Source organism: Acomys minous (genome assembly GCF_964271855.1).
Source record: "Acomys minous genome assembly, chromosome: 15".
In the NCBI taxonomy this organism is placed as follows: domain Eukaryota; kingdom Metazoa; phylum Chordata; class Mammalia; order Rodentia; family Muridae; genus Acomys; species Acomys minous.
In genome coordinates, this window is record NC_140497.1 from 69468350 (window position 1) to 69482437 (window position 14088).

At 39.8% G+C, this 14088-nt stretch overlaps 1 protein-coding gene across 1 annotated transcript in view; it reads right to left on the minus strand.

Moving 5' to 3' along the window:
• LOC311585065 (transmembrane protease serine 11G) overlaps positions 1-12573 on the minus strand; it is a 30669-nt gene extending 18096 nt beyond the window's left edge. Inside the window, exon 1 of the mRNA XM_084759827.1 lies at positions 12474-12573. Coding sequence (XP_084615953.1) covers positions 12474-12490 — 17 coding nt within the window. The 5' untranslated portion in view covers positions 12491-12573. The remainder of the gene's footprint in view (positions 1-12473) is intronic.
• Positions 12574-14088: the final 1515 nt, after the last annotated feature.

Below are 14088 nucleotides of genomic sequence, written 5' to 3' on the forward strand. Positions count from 1 at the left end.
ATAACAAAAAGCACATGCTTCTGATCACAGCACATGTCTGAAGGTGACATTAAGAGACTGGTCATTTTGGAAGGTCTCTGGAAACAGGATACTATGATGTGGTTTTTCTTATACTATTGTTGGGGTCTGCAGTGTGAAGATAAAATCTGAACAATTTTAGAGTTGGGACTAAATAACACTGACATAAGTCACTCAAGTGATCTAATGCATGAAGAAACTGTACCAGAATACAATTCTGAAAGTTTACCCCATTGACTCTTGTTCTGTAAAAAACTATCCTTGAACAAAAGTAATTATTGCCTCTGGGATTTGTGCCTAGTAGTGGAGAGACTGAAGGTGGTGCATGCTAACTACTGAATGTGGGAAGCATTGATCTGGAGGGAATGGTGATGCCTCCCCAATACACAGAAAACATGGAAGAGTATCCACTCAAGTGAACAATTATTCCTGCCTAGCATTGACATTCCTAGCAAGCTACAATGCTTGTCTGGCACTGACAAAGTGTCAGGGATCTAAACTCCAAGCCTTGTGTTTGCCCTGAGCAAAATGTCTTCTCTTTATTTTGTATTGTATTTTGTTTTTAATCACCTGAGCTATTTTCCCAGCCCTGAGAGAATTTTATAGAAAGTCCTTAAGACTGAAAAGAGAAGTTTTTGGTGTAAGCTTGGCCTTTAATGGCTGAGCCGTATCTCCACCCTAAATTTCAGCAACAACAACAACAACAACAAAATTCTCCTGCTAACAAGCAGTGTGAGAATAAAGATGGATCATAGATTGAGTGAATGGCCAACCAATGACTGGCCCAATTTGAGACCCACTCCTTGGGAGAGAGCCAACCTCTGACACTAGTAATGATACTCTGCTATGCATACAGACTGGAGTGTAGCATAACTGTCTCCTGAGAGGCTTCATTCAAGAGCTAATGGAAACAGATGCAAAGACCCATTGCCAAACAATAAGTAGAGCTCAGAAAGTCTGTGGAAGAGTGGAAGGAAGGATTAAGGGAGCTGGAGGGCACCACAAGAAGACCTACAGAGAAAACTAACCTGGGCCAATGGGGCCTCACAGAGACTGAACCGCCAAACAAAGAGTATGAATTGGCTGGACCTAGGCCCCCTACACATACAGCAGATGTGCTGAAGGAGAGATAAATCTGTTTTTTTTTTTAGGATCCCAAGTGCAGGATTGGAATGGTCTCATGAGAGAACAGGTGAGGTTAATCCACTAGAAGAGCAACCACCTAGTGCAGGAGCTTAATTGTTGCCAGCTGAAAAGATCCCGTGAACAGACTCTGGGAGGAGATATATAAATGAGCCCAGAACTGAAGGCAGGGCTTTTTGGAGACTTGGGATAGTTTTGGCTGTTCATCACTCCCCTTCAAGACGCTCCTAGAGAGAACCGCTTGAGGGAAGGCTTTGGGGCTCCGGCTCCTGCTGAAGTTCTGGGTTCTGGTTACTCTAGGTTCTAGCAGAAGAAATCCTGCAGATTGCGCCAGGAGAATTGTTCCTCGAAACTGATATCCTTACGGTTTTGTTAATGTGTCCATTAATCCTCATTTCCTATTGTTTTGGTTAGTCGGGTTATAAGTGACATATGCTCGGTCACTAAGTTGTTAATAAAATATATTGGTTAAGAAAATTGAGCATACAATGTGCAGCTTGTTCTTCATGTGGATCTTCTAGTGATTGAAGAAGGAGCTGTCTCTGACTCTGTTCCCTGCCTTTGGATCTCTTTCCCATAACAAGGCTGCCTTGCTTGGAGTCAGTGGGAGACAAAGTGCTCAGTATTGCTGAGACTTGATGTACCAGGGTAGGTTGGTTACCTTCTCTGAGGAGAAACTATATGTCTATTAAAAAACTTAAAAGAGATGACTCCACTGTTTTGCCTTCTCCCTGGGTTAGTAATAGAAAATATTTTTCTAAAAAGCTTGTGCCACAAAAATAAAAGTGTGTGTGTGTGCACATGTAAACTCACCCTAAAATATTTATTCCTTTATATCCTGTAAATCATATATGTCTTCTTATTTTGGTTTTGTACCAACTTTATTTTAACTGAATTCCAAGGGTCATTCTAGGCAGGTAGAAGCTTGTTCTTCATAGGTACTTGGTAAATGCTTACTTATTAACTGGATGTATGGGTCATGAAGTGAGAGTAATAAATTATTAGCCACTCAAAATCTGAGGTTTCCTGGGAGTGAATTTCTTCATTCTTGGCAGGGGGAGACATGAATTGAGAATTACTTGTATTCTAAGTAAAAAAAAAATCACCAATTTTATTATTAAAACATCATCGAGTGACAATGCTCTCTTCTCTTTTTCCTGGAGTCCTACTCCCATTGATGAGTCCATCTTGATTTAGGTCAACTTATCCCAGTGAGATGACTAAACGGGTTCATTGTGGGGCAGGAAAGCCAAGCCTTTGGAGATACCTGCTGTGCAACCAAAAGGAAAACCACAAGTGACCTTTCCCTTGTGGTGCTAATGTCACCGTGACCCATCAGTGACAGAAGCTACCGACCCGTCATGTCAGTGTGAAAAAATATTTCACAAAGATTCACCACAGCATTTTGAACACTACCCTTATTTTAATGTCACCACCCCTCCCTTTATTTAAACCAGAAGCACCTTACTTTCTAGATAGTCTATTATCAGGTGCTCCTTAAGCCAAGCCTAAGCAGGGTTTTTAAACCTTCTAATTTGTCAGCATTCGTCATGTTTTTCAACATCACAATCTTTAGTTGAGGTTCATCCTCCCTCTTTCTTACTCTCTACTTTTTCCTCCTGAAGATTGCCAAATGCTTTATTGCTCAAAGATAGCGTCTCTCAATGATCAAGAGGAAGAGAGTGGATTTCTCTCCTCCATAGCAGTGGCCACTAGACCTGAAAAGATCTAAATGAAGGGTTCAGTACATGGTTTCATGTGTAGGGTGTGCGGCCAGCACACTTGAATTCTTAACCTGGTCATCTTTTCGCTGCCCTTTACACAATCAGTCAATTTCTGTGTGTGGAGTTTTCTTCACCAGTAAAATGGTATTACAACTCGCTGATAGGTTTATCATAAAGAGCAAATGAGTAAATATTGCAATTGTAAGAGCTCACAGGATAGCAGTGAAATCTGCAAGGACTGTGGAGTTTGAGTTTGATTACTGTTCTTAACCAGGGCATTTACTTTTCCTAAAGCAGATGAGAAAGCAAACACAGGAAATTTGTTCGTAGAAGGAGTGAAGCGAGCCATTGTGGCATGCTGCTTCATGATGGATATGCTACTATGCAAGGAAATAGAGGAGGCACTGGTACCTAGGCCACTGGAGTCTGAGCAGCACTGTTGGCAGGAGTGAAGCTGACAGCTGCCTATTTACTCCATTGCATCCCTCCTCTTTAGCATTCTAAAGATGTTGACAGCATTTGTATACATTTCAATTGTATAATGTGATGTTGGCATCTGTATACATTGCAGAGTTATGACCACAACGATGCTAGTTAACTTATTTATTGCCTCGTAGAGTTGGCCATGTTTTCAACTAGTGTCATGAGAACAAGAAATGTCTATGTTATACCATTAAAGTTTAAGTATATAGCCAAGTATTAGTTACCACACTATATGTTAGAATTACTAAGGTAAATATAATATGTGCATGGAATATTAAGGAAGATAAAGAAGAAATACTAAGGATGTTTGAATAAAATTGGGAAACAGGGTGCTAATGTTCCTGTCAACAGCCAGAGACCTTCTAACGGAAACCACAATGTCAAGTGTAGAAAATCTTCCATCAGGGTGCACATCAGCAACAGACACTGTCATTATTCTTAGTTGCCTCCTGGAGCACACACACACACACACACACACAGAGAGAGAGAGAGAGAGAGAGAGAGAGAGAGAGAGAGAGAGAGAGAGAGAGAGAGAAGAGAGAGAGTTTTTTCAGGCATGCAATCTAATCCTGAGTGGCCAGCACTAAATGTATCTACACAAAATGGACTCTGAATGTGTGTGTGTGTATGTGTGTGTGTGTGTGCATAAGTGTGATTACAGAATAAAAGGTGATGATTTTTAGAGAGAGTTGGAGTGTGTGGAAAGTGCTGGAGGAGTAGAAGGAGTGGTAGAAATTATATAAATATGGTGTGCATAGGTATGAAAATCCCAAAAATCTAAATTAAAAAGAAAAATATATTTAAAGGATTCATAGATATGTTATTTCATACATCAGTGAGTTCCAAGGGAAAGAAGTAAATTTTTATATTTCATCTCCTTTGGCCAATTCTGTATGTCTTGCATAACAATGAACAGAAAACAAACACTGCTTTTTCCATATAATCTTTTCCTTCAGAATTTACTGGCCCTGTTGGAGGAGGCTGTTCAAGTAGTGGGTAGAGCCTGGATTGTTTCACATAGCATGCCAGTTTCACTGGCATTTGAATGTGATTTGGACCTTGCCTCTAGTCTAGTACCTGATTTTACTCATCCATAAAACGGAAATGATTCCCACTTAGTTATTGAGAGACTGGATAGACAGGAAGTGCTCACTCAGTCTTAGCAAGTATAAGACTTGGTTATCGAAGAGGCTGTATCTGATAGATCCCATTGAACAAAATTAGATGGCTCGAAGCATATAAACAATTGATGACAGCTCCTTTCATGGTTGTAGAGCCACTGCATGGTTGGCCTATTTTGGAGATTTCTGCCAATAAAAGAATCTCTGGGCAGATACTTTCTCTACTCTCCCATTACTCACTCTTGATTTTTAGTGACAATTATCTACCCAAGGGTGTGTGTTACATCAGGTAAATATAAGTGACATTTGTGCATGACTGTAAGTTATCTTAGTTGTTAGCAACTCCTTCTATGCCTGATATATTTACATAATGTATTCAGAGTTTCTTGATAGTGGTTTTAGTTTTAGGACCCTGGAAATTGTAGGGAGTGGTACCTTACTCGAGATTGCTCCACCTTTGCCAAACAGGTTTGTGAAAACAAAGAATGAGATGTAAGGGTGAAGCACAGTTCACTATGACAATAACAGCAGTTAGAAGTTTTCATTACATAGAATTAAAGTTTAGAAGGAGATTTAACATTCTCTGGAACTTGATTCACTCAACATCTACGTGAAGTTCATAAGATAAATATTGCTATGCTCATTTTCAAGTGAAGCCACTGTGGCTTTTTAAAGTCTTTTGACTTGGGTACAAATTAGAATAGTAACAATAACTCAGAAGACTTCAATTTCCTGTCCTTTATGTACACTTGTCCATATGGTTCTAATGTAGAATCACCATTAGACAATGGGGGCAAATTAAAAAAAAAATAAAACTTGAGAATAAGTTCTTTTAAGAAATAATTTGACTATTTTTCAATATCCCTTAGGTCTTGAAGAAGCACAGAACTTCTGTGGGTGATGCCTGGCCACACTTAAGAGCACCCATGGTAGGTGAATATGCCGTGACAACCAAGGCTGTAGTGTGGAGCTGCTGAGGAGACACAAGTGAGAGCTGCACACCTGGGCCACATGGCAGTAAGGACAAGGACGATCTGGGATATGTCCTAACAAGAGAGAAAGAGCTAAGTAAGGGTATTATTTCACTTACAAACAGAACACAACAAACTATTCTGTTGGATCTGCTCTCAGGTAACAAGGAATCTAAGCTTTAAAAGCAGGTAGTACTAACAGGGTGAGGGGATTGCAAATAAGAAACAGAATAATGGGCTCAACAGCCCTTACTTCTGTTAAACGGAGCTTGACTCAGTTTCCCCTCATTAGAGAGGGGAAACAGGCCATCTAGGTATGCAGATTTAGCAGAACATCTTTTCTTCCCATGGATGGGATACTTTATCCTCATCTTTGAGTGCTAATTGTCCAAACTCCTCAATAAATATCCTGAAGATGTAAGAGACTTGAGCACATCTGAATAATAATGGATTATAGTTAATTGGGATCACTCACCCAAAGCTTTCATACAAGCTGAAAATGGTGATATGTTGACATTTTCATACAGTTTAAATTAGTAGACTGCAGAACTAAGAAAACTGTAGCTGTATTTCCTGAGAATGAATGATGCTTCTAGGTTTGATATGTGGAAGTTGAGCGATCTGATCTGAGAACTCAATCACTTTATCTCTTTCAATTAGTGCAATGGTTCTCAATCTTTCTAATGCCGCAACCCTTTAATATGGTCACTCATGTTGTGGTGACCCCCAACCATAAAATCACTTTTGTTTATCCTCCATATCTGTCGTTTTGTTACTGTTATGAACTGTAGTGTAAATATCTGGTGTGCAGGATATCTGATACGGGACCCAGAGGAGGTCTCTGCCTATAGGTTAAGAACTGCTGACTTAGTAGAACATGAGAGCACAGACAAAGAGAATTGGAAATTCAAGGGAGCTAAAGGATCTGGCAGACTGTTTTGTGGAAGCAGACCAAAGGGAAGTACAGATGCCACAAAGCATTGTGAGCTTGGTTGACTGTGGGAGGCCGTCTGTGCAGAGGGAAGGGGCTCATCTTTGCTTTAGACGCAGACATTATGAATGGTGGGAAAGATGCAAGGGAAGAGAATTTAGTAGAGCCAAAACTGGCATCAGTGAATTTTCAGTGGGGACTAGAGAGATGGCTCAGAGGTTAAGGGAACCTATGTCCCTCACGAAGGATGAGGTTTCAGTTCCCCATGCTCATAAGACAGTTCCAGGGGTTCTGACACTGTTGGTGATCTCCATGTGTGAGATACATGAACTGGAGTAAAACACTCATACACTTAAAATAAAAAATATGCAAAAATTTTCAATGACATACATTTGTCATCCTACAAGAGAAGCTGAGGGAGGGACTTTCCACAAGTTCAATGCTTACCTGTGCTACAGGGTGAGGAGGAGGAGGAGGAGGAGGAAAGAAGAGGAAATAAGTTAACAAAAACTTTCGAGTAGCCAGTGTGGCGTATACATTTAATGCCAGCACTGAGGGAGCAGAGGCAGATGGGTCGTGGGTCTGAGGTCAGTTTGAGTCACAGACCAAAACTTATCTCAAAAATCATCCTGAGGACTGCAAGAGGAAGATCAGTGTATATCTGTGTGAGAATTCAAATGTGCATGTGATTTGGTGTGTCAGACGATACACATAAGGGATTAAAATAATTAGAGCCAGCTGTGGTGCACTCTTATAAACGCACCACAGAGGAGACTTCACCCATTCGTGCGGAAGATTGCAGTCCATTGCCTGGGCTAAGTAGTGAGTTCCAGGCCAGTCTGAGACCCTGAGATGCCCACCTCAGAGAAAGGTATAAACAGTATAAGAACAAATGAATTAACAACAACAACAACAACAGCAAAAAGCAACTCTGATGCATTAGAAGAAGACTATGAAAATGAAAGAGCAGGGTTAGAAGTTCAGGGTTGTGATTCAGAGAGTAACTCCCAGTCATGACAAACTCAGGGTGTGAACATGAGGTGTCTGAGGGGAAAAATACGGATGAGAAGACCAAGGAAATAAGTGATGAGGATGTCGATTGTCCATTTCAATGCACTTGTGCTACTTCGAGTAACTGCTGGACTTTGGGGAGGAAAAAGAAGTGAGTGAAAGTTTATAAAGAGCATGGATCGTAATTTTAGCCTGGCATCCATAGTGACTGCTGTGAGCGAGTGAAGAAGGTGGATTGTACAAAGATGTGAGCCTCAAAGGAACCGGGCAATTTTATAAGGCCAGAAGAGTAATGTTTGGCCATGACAGAGGAAATAAGGACCAAATTCTTAGTTGGAGGTGTCTGGAGTTTGAGAAGCTCTTGTTTGGAAGGTAATGGTTAATTCTATGTGTTGAGCTAGAACTATTACAGCTATTCAGAAAATTATATAGAAGTATGTACGGAAAAGCAAAGGAAGAGTGTACAGCAGTTTGTTAATTAAGAAATGACATTTCAAGAAATACAAAATTACGAGGAAACGAATTTACCTTCGGAAATAATTTTGAATGTGAGTGAAACTTAAGCAGAAAGATGCTTTTAAATTTAATTTTAATTCTATTTTATTGTTTAGTGATTGTGTATTTGCTTATAATGTGCTTAATCAAATACACTCTCACACACAGCCACACCTATTTTCTCCCCCTCCAATTCCTCCTCTATATCCCAAACCACTTGGCCCCTCCCAACTTCATGAGCTGGGTTTGTAAACTCAGAGTCCACCTAATGTTGCCTGTATGTTCATGGGTGTAGGACCATTTAATGGCGCATGGGTATCCTCTTAGCAATTACATGTCTGAAGAAAACGGTCCCCTCCCCACAGCCGCTTATCAATAGCTCCTCAGATAAGAGTGGGACTCTGTGATCACTTCCCTCATCCATTCGGGGATTCAGAGTAACTCTTGGGTAGGGCTTACACATCCAGTCACAGCTGCTATGAGTTTATGTGTGCCATGGCCCTGTCTCATAGCAGACATGCCCAACAGTGTCTCGTACAGCCTTTGCACCCTATCTTCCATGAAGATCCTTGAGCTTCAGGGATGGAGATGTGGTATAGGTGCCCCCATTTAAAGCTATATTTATATTAAAGGTGTTAATGTTTATACCACTTAGTACAATGCGGTCTTCAAAGTGTGTAATTGGTTTTTTTTTTTTAGTAGAATGGTTTGTGCTAAAGATTATTATGATGTTGTCCTATAAAAATATGTAGACATAGTGCAGCTCTCAGTTCTCAGCTCTCTTCAGGCGAGCTGATCTTTATGTTAGATGACAGTTAACACGGTGACTCACAATTGTCAAAAGCAGAGAATGGGGCCAGAAATATCAGATGAGCCATAGTTAAGGGAGAACGGCTACAAAGCACTGTCTTCTTGACATGATGGGGTCCTTACACTCATAAACTCAAAGCAGCTCTTTTACCTGAACAACACACACACATACACACACACACACACTCACGTTAATCAATATCCCATCATGGATAAAGGAGGGTCTTATGAGACCTTACTTACCATCTAAGGAATTAATGACAATTGATTTCTTCTGGGGAAGAATTTTTTATATCTTAAATCTTATTTAAAATGTATGTTTAAAATAGAAAAATAAGAGTATGTGTGTGTATATAAGTTTGTATATATACAGAATGTGTGGACATTGTGTATGTACGTTTTTGGAAAAGTTCAGATTTATGCCATTTGAGAAGTACTAACCACTTACTCAGTTTGGGTACCACTGCTCTTTTGGTTCTATTAGAGTGCTATGCTGGCATCCCTGAACTCCTACTGCCCAAGCACTATCCCAGAAAACAAGGGACACTCTTTACTTTTATCAGATTTGATCCCCACAGTGGTGTTAGTCATTAGGCTCAATTTTTCACATGCACATATATTCATTCGACAAAGTTTTTCTTTCTTTCTTTATTCCTTCCTCCCTCCCTTCCTCCCTCTCTCCTTCTCTTTCTTCCTTCCTTTTTTGCTTGCTTCTTCCCTTATTCCCCAACCCCTGCCTTTTTCTATTTTCATTGCTTTCTTCTTTTTCAATAGAGATTGAATTTAGAACAACTCCTATGCTAGGCAAGCACTAGACTCTGTATTTAAAAAAGGGTTTGAGATGGGTGCCTTGGTGCATACCCATAATTCTAACACTCAGCCTGAGGTTCTATTTTGTAGTTGTTTGTTTTGATGAAAAAGTATGAGTTAAATTAAATTAAAATATGCATTTATATAGTTTTTAGATCACTATAAATATACTAGAAAAGGTATTTCTAGATTAAAAGAAGTCAGAAGTATTATGAAATCCATTTGAGTGAAGTTGAGAAGACCAGAAGGTGATGAGTGAAGTTGAGAAGACCAGAAGGTGATGAGTTGTTGGATAGAAATTTGTTGGTCTTAAATGAATTGGAAGGACAAATAAAAGGCTCTACTGAGACATTAAGTGCTAGGCATTGTGGTACATAAAAATGTGTACAAAAACAGGAGGTATTTTTCCCTTTACTCAAAAAATGATATAAAGTAACAAATAAAAGATCTAGTTGGGTGTTTCCAAAGACATCATCAGTAGGAGGAATGAAGAAAGCTTGTTAATACCTTTTACCCTTTCATAAAACTTACTCTCTTTAAGCAAAAATACTAAGGAAAGCCAGATCCAATAATTCAAAACTCTATCAAGTTGACATCTTAATTGTCTGAATAGCGAATAGGATTGTGGACTTTTGGATCTAGAGTTGAAAATCTTGAAAACCTTTAAGTGGGGGTTATAAGAATGTGGACAGTTAATTGGTTTCCTGGTGTCCTGAATACCAGGTGTTTTTTCAGGACTTTTATCAACTCTTGTTTTCCTAATTTTTTTCCTTTTATGTCACTGTCATTTGTCCCTTTACTTCTCTGATGGGTTTCCTTTGTCTTTAGCTAACTGTACTACAGAGTTCACATTTCACACAAGCCTTAACAGAAATTTAAGTTGTATGACCCCACTGCTACTAATAGTTCCTGGCACATAACAGTCTTTAAATGGATGTCAGATACTGAGGAAGAAAATTGAGTGGTTCCAATATATATATATTGTGTGTGTGTGTGGTGTACCATATGTGCACATATATGTGCCGATGCACACATATAGAGATGAGAAGAGGGCATCCCCTTTCTTCACACCCTACCTTCTTCTTTTGAGGCAGTGTCTCTTTGTGAACCCAGACCTCATGTTTTAGGCACAGAACAAGGCCCAGAAAGCTGTGTGTCTCTGTTGCTGTCAGTTCTGGAGTTACAGGTACACATGGACCGTGCCTGCTTTTTGTGTGGGTGCTAAGATCTGTGCTCTGGTTCTCTCTCACACACACACAGCAAGTACATGAGATATATCTCTGGCCCTGAACTGAATTATATTTATTGGTGGGCAACTGACAACTTTTCTTATATGTTGGAAATCATTTAAATAAAAATAAAACTATAAATTTATCATAAAGTGTTCTACTTCCACAAATACAATTAATACCATTTTGTTTATTTATTCTATTTTATTTTGGTTTTTAAAACAAACTAGACCTTAATTTGTGGCTGTAAGGTGATCAGATGGAGAAGGAATCCATTTGAATAAGTGTAAAGAATTAAATTTGCTGGAAGGTTTCTCATCTAGGAAGCTACTTATACTTAATTGAATTTCATATACCACTATCCAGTTTTTGCTGGAAAAAAAAAAGACAGTGAAGTCCTAATCAGACACCAGAAAAGGCATTTGCAATTCTTTCATCCTGAGTAACTTGTGCTAATTTACCTCATATCGTAGATGAAGAATTAGTGTTTGATGATCCAAGTATGTCAAAATGCAGAACAGATCAGACAAAGGGTAGGAAACAAAATGTTTACTATTGCCAATGGACAGCGCGTGCTCCACAATTGTGTGGAGAGTGGGGACTGCCTCTGACATGAACTCCGGTGCCCTCTATTTGACCACTTCCCCTTGGTCTGGAGGCCAGGTGGCGCTCAGGGGAAGGATAAGCAGGCTATGCAGATGAGACCTGGTAGGCTGTGATCTTATGGTGGGGGAGGAGGTCCCCTTCTGTCACAGGCCTAGGGGAGGGGAATAGGGTGAAAGAGAGAGGGAGGGGGGAACAGGAAGATACACGTGAAGGGATAACAATTGGGATGTAATATGATTATTTAAAATTTAAAAACACCATATTCAAAAAATATTTACCTATATCTCTAATAATACATAAATCCTGTAACCATGCATTGAGTCTCACTTCTCATATATTTATATAAATTGTTCTTATACAGATTTTTATTTTCTTATTGCAAAAAGCAAAGCATTTAATTATTTTTTAATGAAACAGCTTTTTGTATTTACTTTCTAATTCCAAAAGCTATTGTTACATAGACTACAACCATCAGTTGATTAATAGGTGAACATTCTTTGAGAATCTAAAAAGAGAGAGATGGGAGGAATATCAAGTGAGAAAAATAGTAGAAATGGGTGACATGATGAGGGGAAAGCAGAATAAAGAGGTAAAGATGAAAGCTAGAACACTGAAATCATTCCTCAGGTTTTTGGGTTTCAGTTATATTTATCAACTCAGAATGGCCCTAAGATATATGGCTTCCATTTACTTTGAGCATTTCCCTTTTCATGAATCAAATTAGTACATCACTTAGAACAAACACAATAAACATCTTTAAAACTCAGGAGGAGGTGAGAAGCATTTGCTTCCTCATTCCATCCACTCCCGAAGCTTTTCAGTGTTCCCTGGGCTCTCTGTCTTCCCCCCAGATGCCCATTATTATTTCAATTCTCATATTAAGCTTTCTAATTCATATCTAACACTAAATGTAATTCAATCTAACAGGAGGAATGTCAACTCCTAGGTATAAAGTCTTTACCATGGTTTTCTGAAACAGAGAATAGTAACATTGTTATGTGTTCCCACCAACAAAAATAGAGGGAAATTATTAGATTGCCAACTTAGCAGAATTTCTAACTTCTATTTAGAAACATAAATTTGAAACAAACCCTTCATATGTGAAATAAAGACCAACTTACTGATACATCGCCGCCATAGGGAAGGGCAGCTTCTCCACCTCCACGCTGCTCTGGTGTGAGCCCTGTCAAATGCGTAGCATCCTGGACATTCTTGCAGATGTGTAAGCTCACTGAAGTTAAGAATACTTAAAGATTTAAAAGAAACTTGTTTAGCAAGTCTGGACGCGTAAATGTTAACCAAGAGTGTGGTTTGAGGCACAGAAAAGAATCACTTGATAAAGTCTCTGATACAGGAAATAAGAATTTCCTGGTTCTGGCTAATTGAGAAACAATGTCAAGTCCCGAACATAAGCAACTTCCTTGACTCCTGGAGAAGCTTTCTGTTTGTCTTTCACGAGGCGGCCCTTCTCTGTCTGAGTCAGTACCAGTCTGGTCTCTGCCTCAGCCATTCATCTCTCTCAGCGGCGCCTGAAACAAGGTTTTCAGGCAACATTTGATGCTCTTGACAAGGTTTTCTTAGGGCAATGGCATACGTTCATTATACCTTGCCCAGTAGTTTCACATCTGCTTTAAAGAGAGACGGTCTTAAGAAGGAAACAAACAAACAAACAAACAAAAAACTCCCAAGCCGTGAGATTTACTTTGAACTGACAGCCACTCTTAGTGCCTCAGCACCTGACCATGTTTTTTTGTTTTTTCTGGGTGCACTAATTTCTAGCTGTTTCATCCACTTTCTTTGATACTGCTAGGTTTCCATCTCTCTGACCCCAGGCTTTTCTTCCAGTGGCTCCCCTTTCCCGCATATGGAAATTGTCTCTTTCTTTTTCTTTGCTACGATTCACTCAAAGTCCATTTGCTGTCTGCATCATCTAATGAGAGCCTGTCTACAGGAGATCTGAGGACTCTGAAAGCCTGAAACTCTTTTCAGGACACCCTTTCCTCCAGCATCCCCAGCTCCTACCTGATCTGGATAACCTTCCTGTCCTCAAGTTAAGTGTCTAGAGTTGGTCTCGTGTGTTTTCATATTTCTAGACTCACTTCTGTTCCAGAAGCTCAGAAGGCTAAAACTGTGATCCACTTCAGTGTGCTAAGCAGCCGCTATGTGAACACCAAGGCGTTTGGTATTCATTGACCCCTTTTCAGCAAATGGCATTCAACGCCGCTGTTTATTTTCCATTCCTTCTTTCATTTGGATAAATCAACCTTTGGTTGTTCAAATAAGAATGTCCTCTAGAGGTTCATGTATTTCAATACCTGCTCCCAGTTGGTGAAAGGATTTGTGAAGGATTAGGGTGTGTGGCACACTGTGTGTGTGTGGAGGAGGTTTCCAAGGCCCACACCATTCCCATTAGTTCCTGTTCTCTCCCCGCCCCCTCTGCCTTGTTGCCCCAACATGTAAACATGCTCATCAGCTACTGCTCCTACACCATGTCTGCCTACCTGCCTGGCAGGAAGAAGGTCAGCTGGATGTGTTCTCTGCCTCTCTGAGCTAGCAGGTTTTCACCCCTGCATCTGGCTCCTGAGTCTTTATTGGTAAAATCAAACATTTGGGATTTTGTTTTAAAACAGCAGTTTACTAGATTGACTTAGGCAACAAGACTGATTAATTTACAATGATAATGATAGAAAAACAATTTTACCATTGACAGTGAACTCCAACAGGTCACATGGATGG